Raw genomic sequence first — 19119 nt, 5'->3', positions numbered from 1 at the left:
CCGAGCTCTGCCAGCCCCCCCCGCACAGCCCAGCAGATCCTGCTGCATCTACGGAGCGCTAAGCAGGGACCCCCGGTGGGTTCCAAACCCCTCCCGGGGATGCTCAGAATCAGGGGGTATTCGGAGGGTCCCCGATCAGGATGAGGCCGGGGGAAAGCTCCCATCTGCCCCTTCCCCTCTGCAGCTGAGGGTGGTGACATCCCTTGGGGGAGCAGAGGGTACAGAGGAGCATCCGCACCCCCCGAGACCCCACCAGCCCCCCTCGACCGCCGCAGCTCCGGGCCTCGAAGGGTTAACGGGCGGCTGGGGAGGGCTCGGCGCACCTTTTGGGGCTGGATATTAATAACGCAGCAGGGAGGGACGGGAGGAGAACGGGGCGGGGGGGGAAGCCTCGCCCGCCACCCCCCCACACCGCCCCGTTCCCCGGAGCTGCGCAGGCGATGCCCGATCGTCCCGGGTCCCCCCTCCCTGCCTCCGGAACGGGACCGAGCGCCGGGACGCCCCGGACGAGGGGCGGCATGGCCGGGCGGGGCTGTCGGGGACGCCGCGGTGCCGGGTAAGGTCCCGATTCCCGCTTCACCCCTCGTGGACCCCCAAGGGAACCCCCACACTTCCCTCCCCGCCCAGCCCCGGGTCAGCTCCGCTCCGGTGGGGAAACTGAGGCACTCGGAGCCTCCCGGCCACTGCCGGGGGCTGGACATCACCCGGACATCGCCTCGGGGCGGCGGCACCGTGAACCCCCGATCCCTGCCCTGCCGGGGGGGGGAGGACCCAGAGAGCGGGATTCCCGGGGGAGGGAGGAAACGGGCGCAGCCGGCACCCCCCGCACCCCTGCGCTGGGCGGGTTGGGGGTGCTCCAGGGCAAGGCGCTTTGGGGCGCGGGGGGGGTGTGGGGGGGGGCAGCGCTGCCCTCCCCCGGTGCTCTCCCCACGGCGGGGCCGGATCCGGATCAGGGAGCGCGGAGCCCCGGCCCCGCCGCGCAGGTCTGGTCCTGTCCCGGCTCCGCCGTTCCCGTCGTCACGCGGGGCACGTGTGCGGGACGCGGCGCTGCTCCCCCGCTCCCGCATGGGCCCTCCCGCTGGGTCTGCTCCGCTCTTGCCGCATCCTTTCCCCTCGCTGGGGTCCCCCTTGGTGAGGGGGGGGGGGGACGGGACACGCATGGGGGTCCCCCCTCTCCGCTGCGCTGGTCCCGGGGCGCGGTGGGCTCAGGCTCTCCCTGACGCTCCCGCAGATGCTGGTGGCTGCTGCTCCTGGCCTGGCTCAGCGGCCTCGGCACCGCGCAGGTGAGGGGCGAGGGGTGCTCGGCAGCAGCCCCCAGGCCGCTCGATCCCGGCCCCGGCGCTGATTCCTTCCTCCGCGCAGAGCCCAGCCCTGGGGATGCCGGCGCAGGTCTTCAAGCCCCCAGCCCCTGCTTGGTCCCGCTGGCAGCTGGACCCCGGTGCCTGGGGGCCCTGGGGACCCTGGAGCTCCTGCTCCAGCTCCTGCGGGGACGGAGTCGCCCTCCGTACTCGGAGGTGCCTGCGGTGAGTGCGGGACGGGGCAGCGCGGTCCCTCCGGGGCATCCCTCGCAGCAGCCAACCCCGCAGGGCGCCCAAACCCCGCGGCATGGCTCCGCCACTGCCCCGCACACGTCCTGGCCAAATCCGAGCCTGATTCTGGAGGGGGCGGGCGGAGCCGGACCCCGGTGCCTCCTTCCTGGTGCCGCTCCGGGAGGATGCGGCTCCATGCGGGATGTCGTGGTCCCTGCTCCTGCTCCCCCATGGGGACGCGTCCCTCCCGGTCCCGCTGTGGCTCAGCGGCATCCTGGCTCCCGGAGGAAGGGAGGGGGGCCCGGGGTGCAGCGAGGCTGCTCGGGGAGCCCGGGCCCGGGCCCTGCCTTGCTGATGCTGTGGCCGCAGATCCAGCGAGGAGGAGCCGTGCACGGGCGACCCGCGGCAGTACCGGCTCTGCCAGCTCCAGGTGAGCGTTGTGAGGGCTGCGCACCGGCATGGCCAGCCCCAGTCCTGGTCCGGTGGGGCTCCATCCTGCCGCTCCCATAGGGCTGCCCCAGCGGCTCGGTGCCCTTCCGCGCCATGCAGTGCTCTCTCTACGACAACAAGCCCATCCTGGGCACATCAGCCCGGTACCAGTGGGTGCCCTTCCATGGAGGTGAGTCCCGGGGCCGGGCGGCAGTATCACCAGGTTGACAAGGGGCCACGGCTGCCATCAGCATCACCCTCTCCTCTTCCCACCCTCCTCCATCAGCCCCCAACGTCTGTGACCTGAACTGCTTGGCTGTGGGGCACAACTTCTACTACACCTTCGGCCGGGTGCTGGATGGCACCCGCTGCGGCCCCGGCTCTCCGGACCTCTGCGTCAGCGGGCGCTGCCTGGTGGGTTCATGGGGCCAGGACCCCTGGGGACCCCCAGCCCTGAGCCCCCTCCTTGAGGCTGTGTCTCGGCTGCTTGCAGAGTGTGGGCTGCGATGGGATCCTGGGCTCGGGCGTGCGGCCGGATACCTGCGGGCCGTGCAGCAGTGGCCGTGACGCGTGTCTCTTCGTGCACCGGCTCTTCCAGGGCGAGGACACCTCCTCCGGTGAATGAACCATTGCCCCGGCCCCCTCCATGGGTGAATGCTTTGGTTCTTGGCTCCCCTGTCCTCCTGTCCCCTGCCTGTGTCCCCAGGGCATTGCCTGGGTCCCGTCACCCCCATCTCCTCTCCATCTCCCCAGTCACCATGGGTGTGTTGTTCCCAATCCCTTCCTGTCCCTGACATGTGGGCACAGGGCAGTTGGCTCCAAGGAGACCCCTTACTGGGGTGATTTTGCCTCATTGCAGGGGGTATCGCTCCTCTGGGAGCAGATCTTTGGGGCACCTCTGCGGTCCATGGGGTCCCCAGGGATGTTCAGGGGTCCCAGGCAGCACCCAGGATCCATGTGTCCATCTCCAGGGTTCATGGGGTGCCTGGCCAGGCCGTGGGGATGATGATGCCCATGAGGGCAGACAGCCCCATGTGGCACCTTGGCTCCTCCAGGGCCATTGCTGGGTGCCCCAGATGTCCCAGCATGTGAGGCCCAACTGGGTTGACGCTGCTGGTGCCTGGGACAGGGTTGGGGCTGCCCAAGTCCCAGAGCTGCTCTGTGCCCAGTCCCCTCCTGCCCCATCCCTGGGCTGTCCCCTCAGGCCATGCCCCAGCTCTGCCCTGACTCTGCCCCATCTGCCCAGGTTATTTTGGGTACATGAATGTGACCAGGATCCCAGCTGGGGCCAGCCACATCAAGGTGACGGACAAGAGCCGCAACTACCTCGGTAGGACGCATCCTGTCTTTGTCCCAGTCCGTCCCAGTCAGCCCTGGTTGGTGCTGCCCATGGGTGCAGTGAAGGCAGGGCAGGGGGTGGCCGCTCTGTGCCGTTCCCTGCGGTTCCCCCACTCAGATGCAGGTTCAATGGACATTCCAATGAACACTTGGGGCAGTCTTCCAGAGGCTGAGCTGGAGCAGGGCCAGGACTGGGATCCCCAGACCCCCTGGTCCCCCCCTCTCAGTGCAGTTGGGTCCCTGTCCCCCCCCCCCGGGACCAGGCCCCGGGGCTCAGGGGCAGTTTGCACACCAGGGTTTGGCTCGGGATGAAAGCCAAGATCTCACAAGAAAGCAGACTTCTCGTAAGCCCCGACCGTAGCTCTCCCAGCCCACGCTGCCCTCCCTGCTCGGGGAGAGGCCTTCGTTGGGGACCCAGCCATTGCCCAGTGCAGGGGTCCCAGGGCCCATGCGGTGCTTGGGACTCGGACACGCTCCCTCCCGCAGCCCTGATGACGAGCGATGGGCGCTATGTGCTCAATGGGGACTGGTCCATCGCCTGGCCGGGGCAGTACGAAGCAGCCGGCACCCGGGTACGCTACACCCGGACCCCCGATGGCACCGAAAGCCTGGAGGCCCCTGGCCCCACCGATGAGGATCTGCAAGTGATGGTGAGGGCAGGGCTGGTGCAGGGACAGGGGCAGCCGTTCCCCGTCCCCCATCACTCCCCTTAGCTCTGCCCCTGCCTGTGCAGGTCCTACTGCAGGAGCCCAACCCTGGCATCGAGTACGAGTTCTGGCTTCCCCGTGGGCACCCGCATCCTGGCCATGGCAACTCCAGCCCCCTGCGGCAGCCCCAGCCCCGAGGGGCTGGCACCCCCCCACCCCAGGACCCCCCGGGACCCCCAGCTCTGCCGCCCCAGCCCCGGAGCTCTGCCACGGAGCCACCACCGAGGAGCCCCCCTGGCTGGGCCGGGCTCCCCGCAGGTGCCTGCAGCCCCCCAAGCTCCGGGTCTCTCTGCTGTGCAGAGCATCCTGGAGAGCCCCAAGGGTAGAAATGAGATGAGGGCCCCCGGCTTAACTCTCCCCCCTCTCAGGGGCCCCGTGAGCCCCCTCTTGCCTTATGGGGCCTTCAGTGCTCCCTCCCAGCACCGCAGGAGGGGGTTTTGTGGCCTCTGCGTCCCTTTTCCCCTCTAAACCGCTGCAGCTTTGCCCCTGCAGGGCGATGCGGGAGGTGCCGAACCCCCAAGGGCCGCTCCCAGCGCATCCGCCACTTCTGCCAGAGCGACTTCGGTGAGCGCCAGGGATGGGGAGGGAGGCTCTGAGGGGCAGGACATCGGTGGGGCGGGGGCCGTGCCCGGCTCAGGGTGCCCCGCACCTCGCCCCGCAGCGTTCCGGGGCCGGATCCTGGCTCGGCGCTTGGTGGGGCAGGAAACGCGCTACGAGGTGGAGGTGACGGCTCCGTACCGGCAGCGTTCCCCGCTGCTGCGCCGGGAGTACCTGTGGGTACCCAACGCCTGCGCCTGCCCCCCGCTGCGGGAGGGGGCCGAGTACGTGCTGATGGCGAGGCGGCACGTCAACTACGAGCGCACCCTCAACCGCATCCTGCTGCAGGACGACGGCTACGCCCGGCCATGGACACCCCGTGAGGACCGCCTGGTGCGGGAGGCGGCCCGGCACTGCCCCGAGCCCCGGCCGCCCTGAGCATCCCCCCCCCGTGGCCTTGGGGAGGGAGCAGCCGGGAGGACCCCGGGGGCTGGGGATGCTCTTGTCGCGCATCAAACCCTTCCCATGGCTGCGGAGGGGGCTGCAGGGACACCCCCCACCCCACCCCGGCTCCTGCTCGCTGTCCTTGGGGTGGATTTGGCTGGGGGGGGGGGGGATGGAGGAGGGTGGTAATTTATTTTATATGCAGAAAATAAAGGTCTGTGTCCCCTCGTGTGCTGCGTGCCCCTTCCTGGAAGCTGGCCCAGGGTGTCCCACACCACCCCCGAGCCGTGCCCCCACGCACCCGCTCAGCACCATGTCCCTGGTGCCGCGATGGACACCAGCCAGGCTCTGCCTCCCTGAGGTCGGGCCCTGCTGCTTTATCTCTCTTCCGGAGGAGGCGAGCGGGTCCCTCCCTGTGCCAGAGCCCCCTCGCTCGTAACCCAACCCACAGCCTGGCGGGTGCTCCCATGGGGCCCACGCAGGGATGGGAAGTGCTGGGGATGCTGTGGGAATGGTTGTGCTGGGCATGGGCCTGGGGGGTATCCCAGGGTGGGTGCCCTAAAGTGGCAGCTGCCAGGCCAGGAGGGTGCTTAGCACATCGGGTAATTCACCATCTGGCCCTGTGGTCAGCCAAGGCTCTGTACTGGGCTCCCCAGCTGGTCCCAGTAAAGCCTGAGTGATGTAGGTGTTCTGGAATGCAGGTGGAAGCACCTTGGGGTGATTAGGGCCCCAGAAAGGTGCCTCCACCCTATAAAAGCCCTCCTCCATGCTCTGGGGCTGGTTTGAGTTCTCTGGTTGCTCCAGCCATGGTGGGCTTGGGGACAGTTGCTCTGTGTGCAGAGAATCTGCAGGGAGAACAGCAGGGATCTGGGGTCTTGGCTCCTGTTGGGCCAAAGTGAGGCAGAGAGAAGAGGACTGGGAGTGTCTCACGTGCCCCCTTGGTGCCTGTGACCCCTGGGAAGCTGTATCTTGAAGGGGGACATTGTGGGGCTGGTGTCTGCTCCCCCCCGTCCTGGGGAAAGGGGTGAGTGTGTGCCCCCATATAGGGAAGGGGGCCTGCCCTGGGTTGTGCTGACAGAGCCCCTGTGTCCCACAGAGCCTGCAAGCCCCCTCTTGCAGCCGGGCTGTAAGGGTACCTGTTTCTCAGCTCCCTGTAGATGAGCCCCAGGCTCCTGAGACCCTGTTTAAGTACTAGAGGCTGTTGGTAACCAAGAACCAGGGTGCACCGTGCTCTGCGTTGTAGGTCCGGGCTGTCCTCCCCAAGCGAGGGTTGGGGCTCTGGCTGCCTCCACTCTGACAGAAGCTGCATGGGCTCAGGGCTGGCCTGGTGCTGGAGGAGCTGGCTGCAGTCACTGGGGTGCAGCTGCTTGGACAGAAGTCACATCTCCTCCTCCCCATGGCCCCCTGTCCCTGGGAAAGGGCAGGGCTCCCAGCCTCGCTGGAAATAGCTCCCTCGCAGCAGCGAGCCAGGTCCGGCCCCTCCGGATGGATCTGGTCCCTGGGGGGGATGAGCCAGGTAGGGAGGGACCCCACCACCTCTGCGTCTGCCAGCGGATGGAGCTGGACACGGGGTGGGATCAGCCCAAGCACAGGAAGGTCGCTGTTGGGACAGAAAGGCAACAATCAGTTTATTTCAGAAGCCAGGCGAGGGCAGCTCTGTCCCAGGCTGTTTGTGTCCGTGCAGCCCAGGCTGGTCTCACGCTGTCCTTCCAAGCCAGGGACGGCAGGAGGTACCTTTCACAACGCGAAAGGCCACACGGTACGTGCCATAGAGGATGGCTGAGAGGAGCAGGCTGCTGCAGATGAGGACAGGGAGCAGGTCGCTCTGCAGCCCCTGCTCGGAGGGGAGGCCTGGAGAGGAGGAGCAGGAGCGTGCGAGCTCATCGAAGGTGCCGGCAGAGGGACAGGCCGTGCAGTTGTTGGCAGATGGCCCCTGGCACGTGTAGCACGAGGGGTGGCAGCTGGCACACGCACGGGCTGGGGCTGGGGCTGTGCCTGCGTTCTGGCTGTAGTAGCGTGGGGGACAGTAGGGCAGGCAGGAGCGCTGGTGGGCGAACAAGGAGCTGCCACACTCTGTGGAGGGAAGGTGGGTGAACCGGGCTGGGGGGGCAAGAGCCCCGTCCCCTCCATGCTCACCTTTGCATGCTCCCTGTGCATCCCGCCTGATGCACTTGTCCGTGGTAGAGGCTGCAAAGCGCCGGGCTGACATGTCCTCAGCTGTGCCATAGAGGTGCAGGATGAAGCTGGTCAGCAAACCTGCGGGCAGGAGGGACAGGACTCTGTGCTGATGGTGGCTTGTCCCCACCCTCTAGCCTTTGGGATGTGCAAGCTGGTGGATGTGGGGCTGGAAGCTTTGGAGCTATGTGGGGGAGAGCAAGCTATGCTCCCTTCCTGGCTCTGTGGTGGCCAGAGGCTCCCGAAACAAACATGGTCCTGCAGAAAAAGAAGGCTCAGGTGCTCAGGAGGAGCAGGAAGAAGATGTCAACAAGTTGCTAAAGTGGAAGAAGGAAGGAGAAACAATGACCAAGCAGGACCCTGGAAAGCAGGGTTCACTCTCGCTGGGCACCCACCTGTGTTATAGGCATCGCCCTTGTTCTCGAGCTGAAGTGTCCAGGTCCCATTTGGGTTCTCGTCCCAGAAGTGCGTGGACATGAAGGTCCAGTCCTTGTAGCCCTGCTGGCTGGTGTCGTACGGGCTGGAGGAGAGGAGACCCGAGAGTGACAGCCCAGAAGCTGCAGGGAAGGAATGCAGCCCAAGGGGAGCCTGCAGTCACCCTCTTCTTGGTATAAAGGGCATTGCCAAGACTTCACGGGGACCACAGAAGGGTTTTGAGCATGGAGGCCTGCTCCCTATGTGGGCCAGGAGTGGCCACTTGTGTAGGGGAATCTCCTGGCCCCAGGAGAGGCTGTGGGAGGAAGAGTCCCCTGTTAGTGTTAGTGTTAGTGCAGCGTGCTCCCTGTGAGCTTGCAGAGTGCTCTTACCGCACGGTCACCAGTGTGGACGTGGTCCCCATCGGGCTGGTCAGGGTGATCTCCAGGTCGCCCCTGCGGCTGTAGCTCAGAGAGAGCTGGACCTGGACGTGCTCCAGGGAGCGGATGCACTTGGTTCTCCCAGAGCAGAAAACATCTGTAGGGACGGTGAGCTTGGAGCCAATGTTCCTATCAAGTACAAGGTGGAGGTGAGGGCATCTCTTCTGCCTTCATGGGCCTCCTGCCCTCTATGCACAGCCCTGTGGTTACAGCAGAAGCTGTGCTGTAGCTACTGCTTTCTGGGAAGCAATGCCTGTTACTGCAACGGGCATGGCACAACTTTGCTATGAGAATGTCCCTGTATGTGTTTGTATGAGGCTGGACCCGGGGAATACCATCCCTTACCAGGGTCCGTGAAGAGCCTTGACTGAGCACCTCCGCTGAGGCTGAGTTCCTGTCCATGCCTTGGCCATCTCCACCAGCAGCCCAGCATCCAGGAGCCCGTAGCCGTAGTGGTGGCTCACTGAAGAGCAGATACCACCCAAGAGAGGATGTACGAGCCCCTCTGCACTGAGAGAGCGCTGGGGGCTCTTGGCCCAGGCCCGCTGGTGGGGGTTTGAGGGGCAGGGTGTCTGCCCACAGCCAGGCAAAGGAAGCAGGAGCAGGTAGGGCAGGCAGCAGCTGAGCCCTCAACTCACCCTTGCGTCCGGCCCCATTCGTAGCCCAGTCTTCTGCCTGCAGGTGAGCAGGATTGGAGGTCCTGATGACAAGATGCTGCAGGTCACGCCAGGTCAGTGCTGGGCTGGAAGCAAGGAAGACTTGGGAACCAAAGGCTCTGCTTTGGGTTAGCTTTCAAGGGTGGGATTTGGCTCTTCAGACATGGATAAGTTAGCTGTCTGGGTCCAAGCTGGTCCCCCCTGCACAAAAATCCTTCACTGCCAAAACGGGAGCAAGAGAGACCTCCAGAGGACACCTCTCCTCCTGCCTCTCCCTGCTCTCCAGCAGTGTCCCACCACGGGAAGATGTCCCCTCAGAGCCAGGGGACACCTCAGCTCTGCACCCCCAAACCTCCCCGCTAGTGAAGTCCCCCTCCCTCGTCCCTGAAGGGTCCTATTGAGGCACCAGGCCCTCCCTGGGAACCCTCCCACTGCCACGACCTCACCTACTTGGCCTGCAGCGCGAGGGCAACGATTCCTGCAGCCAGTGGGGCTGAGGCAGAGGTGCCCGTGTGCTTGTCCGTGCAGCGGTGGTGCAGGTCCGTGGTCACCTGAGGGGAGAGAGGGGTCCCAGCACTGCTGCTGGAGCAGAGCACAGGACTGGATGGAGTTAACTTCAGTAAATGCTCCCTCTGGGTCCCTACGTGGGTTTGGGGTCTAATGCAGACATCCTAATAAAGCCCCCGTCCTCCCTAGAGGGCTCAGATGAGCCCTCTCTGTGCTGGGAACTGGTGTCTGGCCAAGTGTCCCTGCTCTGGCACTCACAATCTGCACCTTGCTCGTGGTCCTGCTGCTGTAGGTGGTGGTGAGGATGGCAGAGCAACCCTCGCTGTACCAGGGCCTCTGGCCGCCAGCCAGAACGCTGCCCACTGACAGGGTGTAGATGCTGTTGGCGTACCCATCGCAGTTGCAGTTGTCATAGTTGATCCCACCGTTGCCAGAGGCCCAAATGAAGATGGAGCCGAGACCACCCCGTCCCTGGCAGGGGGGAGATAGAGGGGGATCAGCAGGGAGCCCTCACCCCAGGGAGGTTCCCAAGGCCAGCACCAGGCTTACTTTGCTGGCCCCTCTGTGGAAGGCTGCTGCAGCCAGCACGCCTGGCCCGTCCACGGTCTTCCCGTCATCCTTGGGGCCCCAGCTGGCACTGTAGATGTGGATGTGCTGGAAATGCAGGCTGAGGGACTGAGCCTCCACCATGTCTGTGATGGGGCCATCCAGCATCCGCACGCCTGCAGGGCCAGGGTGAGGAGCAGCAGTGTCAAAGAGGCAGCAGTGCTTGGGAGGCGGGGTGGGCAGAAGGCTCGTGCATGCCACAGCAATGTAAGGGTTGAGAGACATCTCGTCAACCCCACTTCATTCCCCCACCTCCCTGTTGCCTTGAACACCTTTATTGTGACGCTGCCCTAAGGAGATCAGGTTCCTGCAGGCTGGAAGCTGTTTCCCAGAGCTCCTTGTTAAGCCCTTTTCAATTAAGCTCTGTGAGTTCTCCCAGCTTATAACCCCATTTGCCCTACTTGCTTCCACGGGGGAGCTTGTGGTGGGTGTTAAACCCCCTGGGAGTTGAGCCCCGTGACTGGGTGTGCAGTAACACCAGAGAACCACAGAATGGTTTGGGTTCGAAAGGACCTTAGGATCATCCAGTTCCAGCCCCTCTGCCATGGGCAGGGACATCTCAGCCTACACCGTGTTGCCTAAGATTCTGTCTAACCTGGCCTTGAGCACTGCCAGGGATGGAGCATTTAACCCCTTCTCTGGGCACCCTGTGCCAGCACCTCAGCACCCTCCCAGGGAAGAGCCTTAGATCTGATCTGAACTTCCCCTGTTTCAGTCTGAACCCATCACCCCTTGTCCTACCGCTACAGTCCCTGACGAAGAGACCACAGCACCCTCTGCTTCTCAGCGAGAGCCTGGCTCCCCCCAGAGCAGCTCTGCCCGGGGCCATGCGTCCCTTCCCCGAGTGCCACAGCAACCTTTGTGCATTCATGGCTCACCTCCAACGCTGGCCTTGTACGCAACGCCTGCTCCACAGAGCTGGTTGTTGGCTGCAGCTGCCACTTCTCCTGCACAGCGCGTTCCATGCCTGAGGGGCAGAGCTAGCCTCTGAGCCCTCCTCGGTGAGGGGCAAAGGGGGCCTGGGGCAGCCCTGGCCATGGAGAGATAAAGCACCCAGCACAGGGTGCTGGGCAGAACTCACCAGTTCTCTTCCGCGGTGCTGTACCTGGGCTGGGGATCAGGGTCATTGCTGTTGAAGTCATAACTTGCCAGAGGGTCCTGTTGCAGAAAGAGGGACGGGCATGAGCAAACTGCCTCTCTGTATGGGCTGTGACAGCCTGACACAGCTGCCTGGTGCTGTGCCCAGTGCCTGGCAGCGTGGATCACCCTGGGCCCTTCTCACCCAGCAACTGCACTGGGTTAACCCGGAGATGTTGGCAATGGGGCTCTGTTAAAGACACATAACTTTGTGCATTGCTCTACTGCTTCACCATGTCCAAGCTCACGTTTGGTGAGGAAGCCTGGCATGGCCACTCACCCGAGGGCAAGCCTTACTGCCCGTGCCGTTAGGAGAGGAACTACAGGGCACTGAAATGGTGGTGTTATAAATGACAGGTGAGATTTACCCGTCCTCCCTTGGAGCACGTGAAGGTTTACCAGCTTTACTGCCTTTGCACTGGGGACAATGGGTCCAAGTTCTACCTATGTGCAAAGTCACTGCAGGAGATGCCAAACCTTTTGATCCAGCCATGGAGAGGCTGAGTTCCCACTGCAGAGTCCCATGGGGGGGATGAAGGCACCCACCCACGCATGCCCCCAAGGAGCCTGCGCTGCTCAGCCCCACGTAGTTACATAGTTGGCAGACAGGTCTGGATGATCCTTCTCGATGCCATCGTCCAGGATGGTCAGCACGACCCCCAGCCCCGTGTACCCTTTGCTCCAAGCAGTGAGGATGTTCAGGTCGGGATTAACGTCATTATTCTGGAAAACGGATTAAATCTGATCAGCCCCTGGGCTGTGGGTGACCTTCAAGGACAATTCTGCTGCTTCATCACTGCCAGCATCAGTCCTGTTTGTGCCGGGCTCTGTGTGTGTGTGATTTGCTTGAGGATTAGAAAGCAGCAAAATCTCACCATGTACCACTGCTTGTGGAACCAGGGATCTGTTGGCACCACACTGATGCTTCTCTTTGCGCGCCTCTTTACGCTTTGCTGCTCAAACCAGAGGACCTGGGCAGGAAGCAGCATTGGTGGTGTCAGGCAGAGCCTGCCCAGCACCAGAGCCTGGGCTCCTGCCGCTGCCTCCTCCCCTACCTTTGGCTCTTTTGCCAGGCGCATATTCCAGCCCCAGTGCCTGCTTAAGGCTTTCTGCCTCGTGCCTCGGTGTTTGAAATGGTAATAAGGCTCTCCCTCCATCACCTGCAGGCAAAAAGAGCTGTGGTAAGAGATCATGGCATCGCCTGGACCCGTGTGCTTGCTCTATATGGGCGGCAGGGACCGTAAAGAGACGTTTGATGAGTTGTATGTGGCAGGACCAGCGGAGAGCATCACTGGGAACCAGGGCAGGTTTGCGGGGTGCCCTTTGGGTCTCCCCTCTCAGCGATGCACGCACGGAGGCCATCGGCAATGCTCACCCCTACTGCACTCATCCTTTAATCTGCGTCCGGGGGCCTAAAACCACCCGAGGGAGTAATCAGAAGCCCCGTTCTAACACTAAACCAGCGCCCGCTGCGGGCACACGGCGGGGATGAGCCGAGGGGACCAGCAGAAGAGGACGAGCGCAGTGGGGCACGGTGGATAGGGGCACCCCGGCCCCCGCCTGCCCCATGGCTGCCGCCGCACCTGGCCCAGGCAGAGCAGCCCGTGCCGCCGGGCCAGGCCCTGGGCCCCCCTCGGCCCCGCTGCCACCCTCACGGCCCAGCTGCTCAGGTAGACGTGGGGCTCGGCGGAGCCCATCACCGCGGCCACCACCGCGGCCTCCAGCAGCAGCCTCGGCCCCGCCGCCATGGCGGCCGCAGGGGTTGTCATGGCGACAGCGCCGCCCCGCCCCGTCTGCCGCCGTCGCCGCGGCCTCGGGCCAGCCCCGGCGGGGGGGGACGGGACGGGACGGTCGAGACCGGAGCCGCCGCAGCCGCCATGGGCACGGTGCCGCAGCGCCTGCAGCGCTTCCTCGATGGGCCCGGGCCGCTCGGTGACCTCCTGGGCCGCCTGGAGGCCCGCACCGGCGTCCGGCGGCTCTACCTGGCTACAGGTGCGACCGCGATCCCCGTCCCGTCCCGTCCCGTCCCGTCCCCGCTCCCCCCGGCTCCGCTCCGGCGCTGCCCGCTCTGTTCCTGCCGGGTCTCCGAGGGTCCCTCCTCCTTCCTGGCGCGCCCCTCACCGCGCCTCTGGACTCCGGGGTGGGGGGGGACGGGGGGCAAAGGACAGGGGCTGGGAGGGGGCCGGGGGTGCCCGTGTCCGTCTTTGCCTTCGGAACCCCCTGTGCCCTTCTGCCTCCTGGTGCGGTTCCCCGGCCCTTTACCTGCTCGTGTTCCTGCGCCGAGGGGGAAAGGGGTCCATGGACCGCGTGCTGCCGTGGGCAGGTTGTGTCTGGGTGCAATGCGGGGCGGACCCGCATCTTCTGAGCCCAGCAGTGCCTTTGGTTGCGCTTGGATGCGATGGGCTTCTAGGGGTAGGGGAAGAGCAGAGGCACCGCTTCCCCCAGAGTGATGGTCCCTTGTTCTCGGTCCCTGTCCTGGAAAGGAGAAGCTGCTGCTAAACTCAGAATACTGGATTTCTCCTTCCCCCCCGTAGCGATTCCTAATTTGTGTTTGAACCCATTTGGAACCCAGTAGCGCCCATGGGCTGCAGTCTGGAGCCCATCTCGCCTGACATCTGAGCAGCACAGCCAGGTCAGCCCTGCAGTGGCTTTGGCTGGGTGAAAATGATCCCGGAGGAGGAGGATAGTGTTCCCTTCCCTCACCCTCCTTGCTGCGGCAGGAACCATGGGACAAATCCAGCTGCCCCACTCAGCAGCTCTTCTTTGTAAGCAAAGCCTTTCACTTGGTTTTTTGCTTTCATATAAACGTATGTGGGGGCTAATTTAGCCCGTGAAACCCCTTCTAAGGCTCCTGGGGGGATTGAAACCCAGCGCTGCCCGAACCTTCCTGTTGGTTTTCCTTGAAGGGAGGTTTGTGAGTGCTTCCAAAAGCCACATACATTGCTCCTACCTGTCTCCTGGGGAAGACCCAAAGCACCATTCATGCCCAGAGCCGCAGCCACTCCACAGCAGGGGCCAGAGCAAGGCACAGAAATGCTGCGGTGAGCAGAGCGAGGATAACCCATCCTGCAAGCCCGAGCAAGGGCTTTCCTCTAAGTCACAGCACAGAGAGGTTAAGTCCAGGCTTTCCTGCCTGCTTTGGGGCAAGGTGCTTACTTTGGCAGAGGAATTTGTACATAGGGTAGGGGAGACACTGCTGGGCTGTGACAGTGCCTTCGACTCAGGCTGCTTTAGTGCTCTCTGACCATTCAGGGTCTCAGTGAACAGGAGCTCTTCACAGCACCATGATTTCGGGCTTCTTGCCCCAGCTCCCCCCATCCACCGGCTGCCTTCGGCAAGGGTCTGGGTGCTGGGCAGGCTCCAAATGACCCAAGCCTTGGCTTACATTTAACTTTGATAATTGAATTTAATCACAGGGAAGTGGGATTCGGTTGCTGCTCCTCAGGGACTGAATCCTCAACGAACAGTGGCTGCTCAGCACAAACACGTGCAGGAGATGCGTACAGGGAGCAGGAGACGCAGGCTCTGGCAGCAAGGCTGCTCCTGGGCACTTGGCTCCCATCATCAAGGCTTGTCCCTGACCAGTTGAACAGCTCCTACAAAATGCCAAGTGGTTTGAGCCCTGGCACGTGGTGGGGCAGCTCTGTGCTTTGACTTTGGACTGTAGTTGTGTGTTAAAGTCTCTGCTCCTGATGGCTCCGCGGCCTTGGCTCGGGTCCACGCTGGTGATGGGTTGAAGGTGCTGCGAGTTTGTTGTGGTAAAGTCCCTTCCAGGCCAGGGAGGGGACAGGCAGTGACAGGTTCCGGGTTGTGGCTCCCTTGAGGGAGAGGGTGATACTGGAATTAACTGGGAGTGATTGTTATTCCCAACAGGAGGGTCCCGCATTCACCTCTTCTCACTCCTGGGATGAGAAACCTGCTCTGCAGACAGAGCTGGGGTCTCCTCTCGCCATCCTGGCACTGCCAGTTACATGACCACCCTCTCTGTGCCCTGGCAGGCTCTGCGGCGTTCCTGGGGCTGTACCTCGTGTTTGGCTACGGCGCTTCACTGCTCTGCAACCTCATTGGCTTCGCCTACCCTGCATACGTCTCGTAAGTCCCAGGGTCTGGAGAGCTTCCCCTGCCCTTAGCTGAGGGTCTCCCTGATAAATGAACAGGCGTTTACAGCTGGGAAGCTCTTGAGACCTTCCTGAACATGCTGGGAACTGGCACGAGCCCAGCTTGGGGCAGCAGCATCCAATAGGCAGGTCTGCTCCAGGGTTCAGAGGATTTGGGAAGGAAGTGCCCACCCCGGCAGCAGGACTGCAGCAGCAATGCCCTTCCCATCTCCTGTCACAGCATCAAAGCCATCGAGAGCTCCAGCAAGGAGGATGACACCACGTGGCTGACGTACTGGGTGGTGTATGGCGTCTTCAGTGTAGCTGAGTTCTTCTCTGACATCTTCCTCTACTGGTTCCCCTTCTACTATGCTGGGAAGGTACCGGGGGCTGCTGGGGCCAGAGTCCTCTCACCCAAGGGCTAAACTTGGAGGAACCAAGCGTGGTGGGCTCTGTCCTGTTGGCAGGACAGTGGTGGAGGCTGTGGTGGGGCCACAGTGGGGCTGCAGTCCAGCACAGAGCTCTCTGCAGCCAGCTGAGGTCCTGGCACCTCCATTGAGCAACTGCCTTTGGGCTGCCTGGGGGGAACTGGAGCAGCTCAGCTGCTGGCCTGCCACTGCTGCCATCCTTGGGGGCTGCCTTGCTCAGCCCTTGCCCTGCCATCATCCAGCTCTAGAGCATCTCTCCTCCCCGCAGTGCCTGTTCTTGCTGTGGTGCATGGCCCCCGTGCCCTGGAACGGGTCGCAGGTGCTCTACCAGAACATCATCCGGCCCTGGTTCCTCAGGCATCACCGCACCGTGGACAGTGTGCTGGGCAACCTCAGCACCAAAGCCCTGGACGCAGCCTCCAGTGTCACCAGAGAAGGTAACAGGGGTTGGTCACCCTGCTCCGTGTCTGGGGCAGGCGATTCCCCCCCAGAGCACGGCCCAGCTCCTCTGGGATGGTAGCAGCTCTTGTCTGCATGGCTGGCAAGCAGCCCTCTCTATGATGCTGGGCTCGCAGCCCTGTCCTCCCGTGGCGGCAGGAGCCGAGCAGGGGTTGAGCTCTCCCCTCGCTGTAATTCTCTCTCTTCTCTCCGTGCCTCATGGTCCAGTCCTGCAGACTCTGATCAGCAGCAGAGCCCGGCTGACGGCCGAGGTGGCTCCACAGCTCACTTTGTCTGTATGTAAAGAGCCGCAGGTCCCGCTGCCGCTGCAGGGAGTAGGGGCCGCTCTGTGCCAGCCCTCCCAGCCCCTTGGCGGAACGGCTGCAGCCACGGTGGTGTTGGCGAGAGCTCCAGCGCTGCCAGGCTGTGGTGTGGCTGACACAGCCGTCCCCTTCTCCCTCAGCTCGTGTAGAGCAGGCGCTTTCCCTCCTGCTTCTCCGTAGCCAGCGCCCCCAAACCGCGTGTACCTTGCTTGGCCCCACCGTGCTGGTGACAACCTGGGGCTCCCATTCAACCCCCCAACCCCGGCGAGGGCAGGAGCGGGAGGGAATGGGGTGGCACCGCGTGTCCGGGGTGGGCTCGTCCCGGGGCACCGGTTGGTGGCCCTGACACCGTGCCTGTGTCCCCGGCAGCCTCCGGAGCAGCCCTGACCCTGGCAGCGGAGAAGAGGCAATGAGAGGCACCACGACCCCGACCGAGCCCCGAGCCCCACGGCTGTTGCCCCCCACCTCAATAAACCGCCGGGGGTCCCCGGGGCCCCCGAGCCGCCTCTACCCTGTGCTCCCTGCGGGCGGTGCCGCGGCCCCTTTAAGAGCCAAGGCGGGGACTGCGCGGGAGTGTGACGTCACTCAGGGGGCGTGGTGGGATGAGGGCGCGGGCGGTGGCGCTACGGTGGCCGGGAGGAGGGTGAGGGGGCCGGCCGCGGCGGGGAGCGAGCGGCGGAGGGGTCCGTGTCCGTGTCCGTGTCCGTGTCCGTGTCCGTGTCCGTGTCCGTGTCCGTGTCCGTGTCCGTGTCCGTGTCCGTGTGTCCGTGTCCGTGTCCGTGTGTCCGTGTCCGTGTCCCCGTCCGTCCGTGTCCCCGTGTCCGTGTCCCTGTGTCCGTGTCCGTGTGTCCGTGTCCCCGTGTCCCCGTGTCCGTGTGTGTCCGTGTGTCCGTGTCCGTGTGTCCGTGTGTCCGTGTCCGTGTTCGTGTCCGTGTCCCTCCGTTCTGGGGGCAAGGCGGTGTCTGCCCGTCCCGGGGCAGGGGGGGGGGAGGCCGGTCTGTCTGTCCGTCTGTCCAACGACGAGGCACCGAGGGGGTCTGTGTGCCTTGGGGAGGGGAGGAAGTCGATCTGTCCGGAGGGGTCTGTGTGTCTGTGCGGGGGCTCTGCCGGTCGAGGGGGGCAGTCTGTGTGTCCGTCCCCAGCGCACCACGGGGGGGGGGGGGGTGTGTCTGTCTGTCTGTCCGCTCATCCCGCCCCCCCCCGACACCAGCCCCCGCGCATGAAGCGGCCTCGGGATGAGCGCTAAGGCCAAGCGGGTGCTGCCCACCCGGCCTGAGCCCCCCACGGTGGAGCAGATCCTGGCCGACGTGCGGGGCACCCACCCGGCAGACCCCGTCTTCCTGCTCCCCGCGGAGCCTCAGCGAGAGCACGGCCTGTGCCCAGGTGAGCCCGGGGGCGAGACAGCGACGGGACGGGACCGGGACCGGGACGGGACTCGCGGACCGCTGCTGAGCATCCCCGCTCTGCCCCCATCAGGCCCCGCTGCGGAGGAGAGGGAGCGGCTGTACCGGCAGAGCCGCTCCTACGTGGAGATGCACCAGTGGCTGGAGGAGTCCCGGGAGCGGCTGCGGGAGCAGCGCCAGGAGCTGCAGCGGGCGGGCGCGGCGCTGGAGCGCGGCATTGCCGACATGAGGCAGAAAGCGCTCTGAGGAGCTGCTGCTCCCGCTGCTGCAGCATCGCCCTAGGCCTCGGCACGTCGCATCCTCGCAGTTGCTGTCTACCTAATAGGGGAGAAGGGAATTTAGTTTACGGGAGGATCTGGCCTCGCTGTGCACAAAGGGCCGGAGCTTTGCCCCCCTTTGCCCCGCTACTGCCCCTGCCGGTTCCTGGTGCAGGAGGAAAGGCTCGGACCTTGCGTTGTCCCTGCTGCCCATGAGCTCGATGCCCTCGTCCCCAGAGGGTGGCACGTCCTCTGCGCCCTTGTGCTGTGGCTTCACCTATGACTTTTCCCTCTGGTACTGCCCTGAAGATGACCACATCGCCTCCCGCATCTCGGAGTGCTTGAAGAAAGAAGGTTTTCGGGGCTATGCAGAGCACCAGGACCACGTGGCTGGGAAGCCTGTCATCCTGACTGCCACGAAGGTCATCGAGGCCAGCCGGGTGGCCATCCTCCTCCTGTCTGCCAAGTCCCTGGGGGACCCGTGGTGCCAGCGGGTTTCCCAGTGGAACCTGTGTCACATCATTCAGTGCCACGGGACCAAAGTGATCCCCGTGTGTGTGGGTGTGAAGAAAGCCGAGGTGCCCCCCTTCCTGCAGCACCTCACTGAGCTCGAGTACCAGAACGAGTTCTTCTTTGACAGGCTTGTGAACAGCCTGAGAACATCCTGCTTGGCAGCACAAAGAGCCCGGCGAGCCCTGTCCTCCAAAGAGAAGAGGTGAAGGACCACGGGTGACTGAGGGCTGTTTTGCAGCCTGTTTGGGAGCTGATGGCCCTGCAGCGGTGGTGGTAGAAGCAGGGTTGTCCTGTACTGATAGTAAAGGTGGTGGGAACAGGGATTGTCATAAATCTCATTAAAAACCCTTCTCCAAGGACTGAAGATGTGACTTCCTGCCTGCCCTGTTTCACTTGGTGGCTGGGGGGTAAAGTCACCATAACACCCCACAGGGTGGCTGTCTGCCTTAGCAGGAGTCTGTGTCCCGTTACCACCCTGCACAAGAAATGGATCCAGAAAACGCTGGGGGGAGGCTGCGCTTCTCCCCAGCCCAAGTGTGTGGGACAGACAGACCAGCCCTTCCTATTTACACAGGTTGGCTTTTAATTGTTAATACTGTCCAGAGTCCCAGTAAGATAACATCCTTAGTACATACATACAGCGAAGGAGGGAGCAGGCTGCCGCAGAACCTGGTGGGATTGTCCGCAGAGGGCTGAAGTCAACACGCACGTGTGGAGCAGAGGTGGGCAAGAGTGGGGCTG

General features: G+C 63.9%; 3 protein-coding genes across 7 annotated transcripts; 2 read left to right on the top strand and 1 right to left on the bottom strand.

Annotated features, from left to right (window-relative positions):
• Positions 1-420: 420 nt before the first annotated feature.
• On the top strand, positions 421-4984 carry ADAMTSL5 (ADAMTS like 5). The gene is made up of 12 exons (XM_057432539.1): positions 421-556; positions 1232-1283; positions 1363-1523; positions 1899-1959; positions 2040-2148; positions 2245-2372; positions 2452-2575; positions 3205-3288; positions 3783-3946; positions 4030-4261; positions 4496-4567; positions 4665-4984. Exons 1-12 carry the CDS (start codon positions 441-443, stop codon positions 4976-4978), a joined length of 1617 nt encoding a protein of 538 aa, XP_057288522.1. The 5' UTR covers positions 421-440; the 3' UTR covers positions 4979-4984.
• Positions 4985-6655: 1671 nt separating this feature from the next.
• On the bottom strand, positions 6656-12667 carry PCSK4 (proprotein convertase subtilisin/kexin type 4). Of its 3 annotated transcripts, XM_057432509.1 has the most exons (15): positions 12503-12667; positions 11975-12079; positions 11795-11890; positions 11514-11642; positions 10864-10940; positions 10661-10749; positions 9726-9898; positions 9435-9647; positions 9120-9220; positions 8652-8755; positions 8359-8476; positions 7966-8142; positions 7555-7679; positions 7121-7240; positions 6656-7057 (listed from the first exon to the last, which is right to left on the bottom strand). In XM_057432509.1, the coding sequence occupies exons 1-15, from the start codon at positions 12665-12667 to the stop codon at positions 6681-6683; spliced, it is 2169 nt and encodes a 722-aa protein (XP_057288492.1). In that variant the 3' UTR covers positions 6656-6680. The 3 variants fall into 3 exon arrangements, with proteins under 3 accessions (XP_057288492.1, XP_057288501.1, XP_057288508.1); XM_057432525.1 differs by lacking the exons at positions 6656-7057; positions 7121-7240 and adding an exon at positions 7297-7417 and having other exon boundaries at positions 12503-12630; XM_057432518.1 differs by lacking the exons at positions 11514-11642; positions 11795-11890 and having other exon boundaries at positions 12503-12630.
• A 113-nt stretch (positions 12668-12780) lies between these two features.
• Positions 12781-17578, top strand: REEP6 (receptor accessory protein 6). 3 transcript variants are annotated; one of them, XM_057432652.1, is made up of 6 exons: positions 12781-12911; positions 14918-15011; positions 15258-15396; positions 15713-15881; positions 16111-16178; positions 16346-16369. In XM_057432652.1, the coding sequence occupies exons 1-6, from the start codon at positions 12797-12799 to the stop codon at positions 16352-16354; spliced, it is 594 nt and encodes a 197-aa protein (XP_057288635.1). In that variant the 5' UTR covers positions 12781-12796; the 3' UTR covers positions 16355-16369. The 3 variants fall into 3 exon arrangements, with proteins under 3 accessions (XP_057288635.1, XP_057288655.1, XP_057288646.1); XM_057432672.1 differs by lacking the exons at positions 16111-16178; positions 16346-16369 and adding an exon at positions 17416-17578; XM_057432663.1 differs by lacking the exons at positions 16111-16178; positions 16346-16369 and adding an exon at positions 16575-16666.
• Positions 17579-19119: the final 1541 nt, after the last annotated feature.

The sequence above is a fragment of the Pezoporus wallicus genome, unplaced genomic scaffold (assembly GCF_028554395.1).
Source record: "Pezoporus wallicus isolate ANWC-B61680 ecotype Strahan unplaced genomic scaffold, APGP_CSIRO_Pwel_v1 contig_10287, whole genome shotgun sequence".
NCBI classification, from domain to species: domain Eukaryota; kingdom Metazoa; phylum Chordata; class Aves; order Psittaciformes; family Psittacidae; genus Pezoporus; species Pezoporus wallicus.
This window is presented reverse-complemented; position numbering and strand designations above follow the sequence as displayed.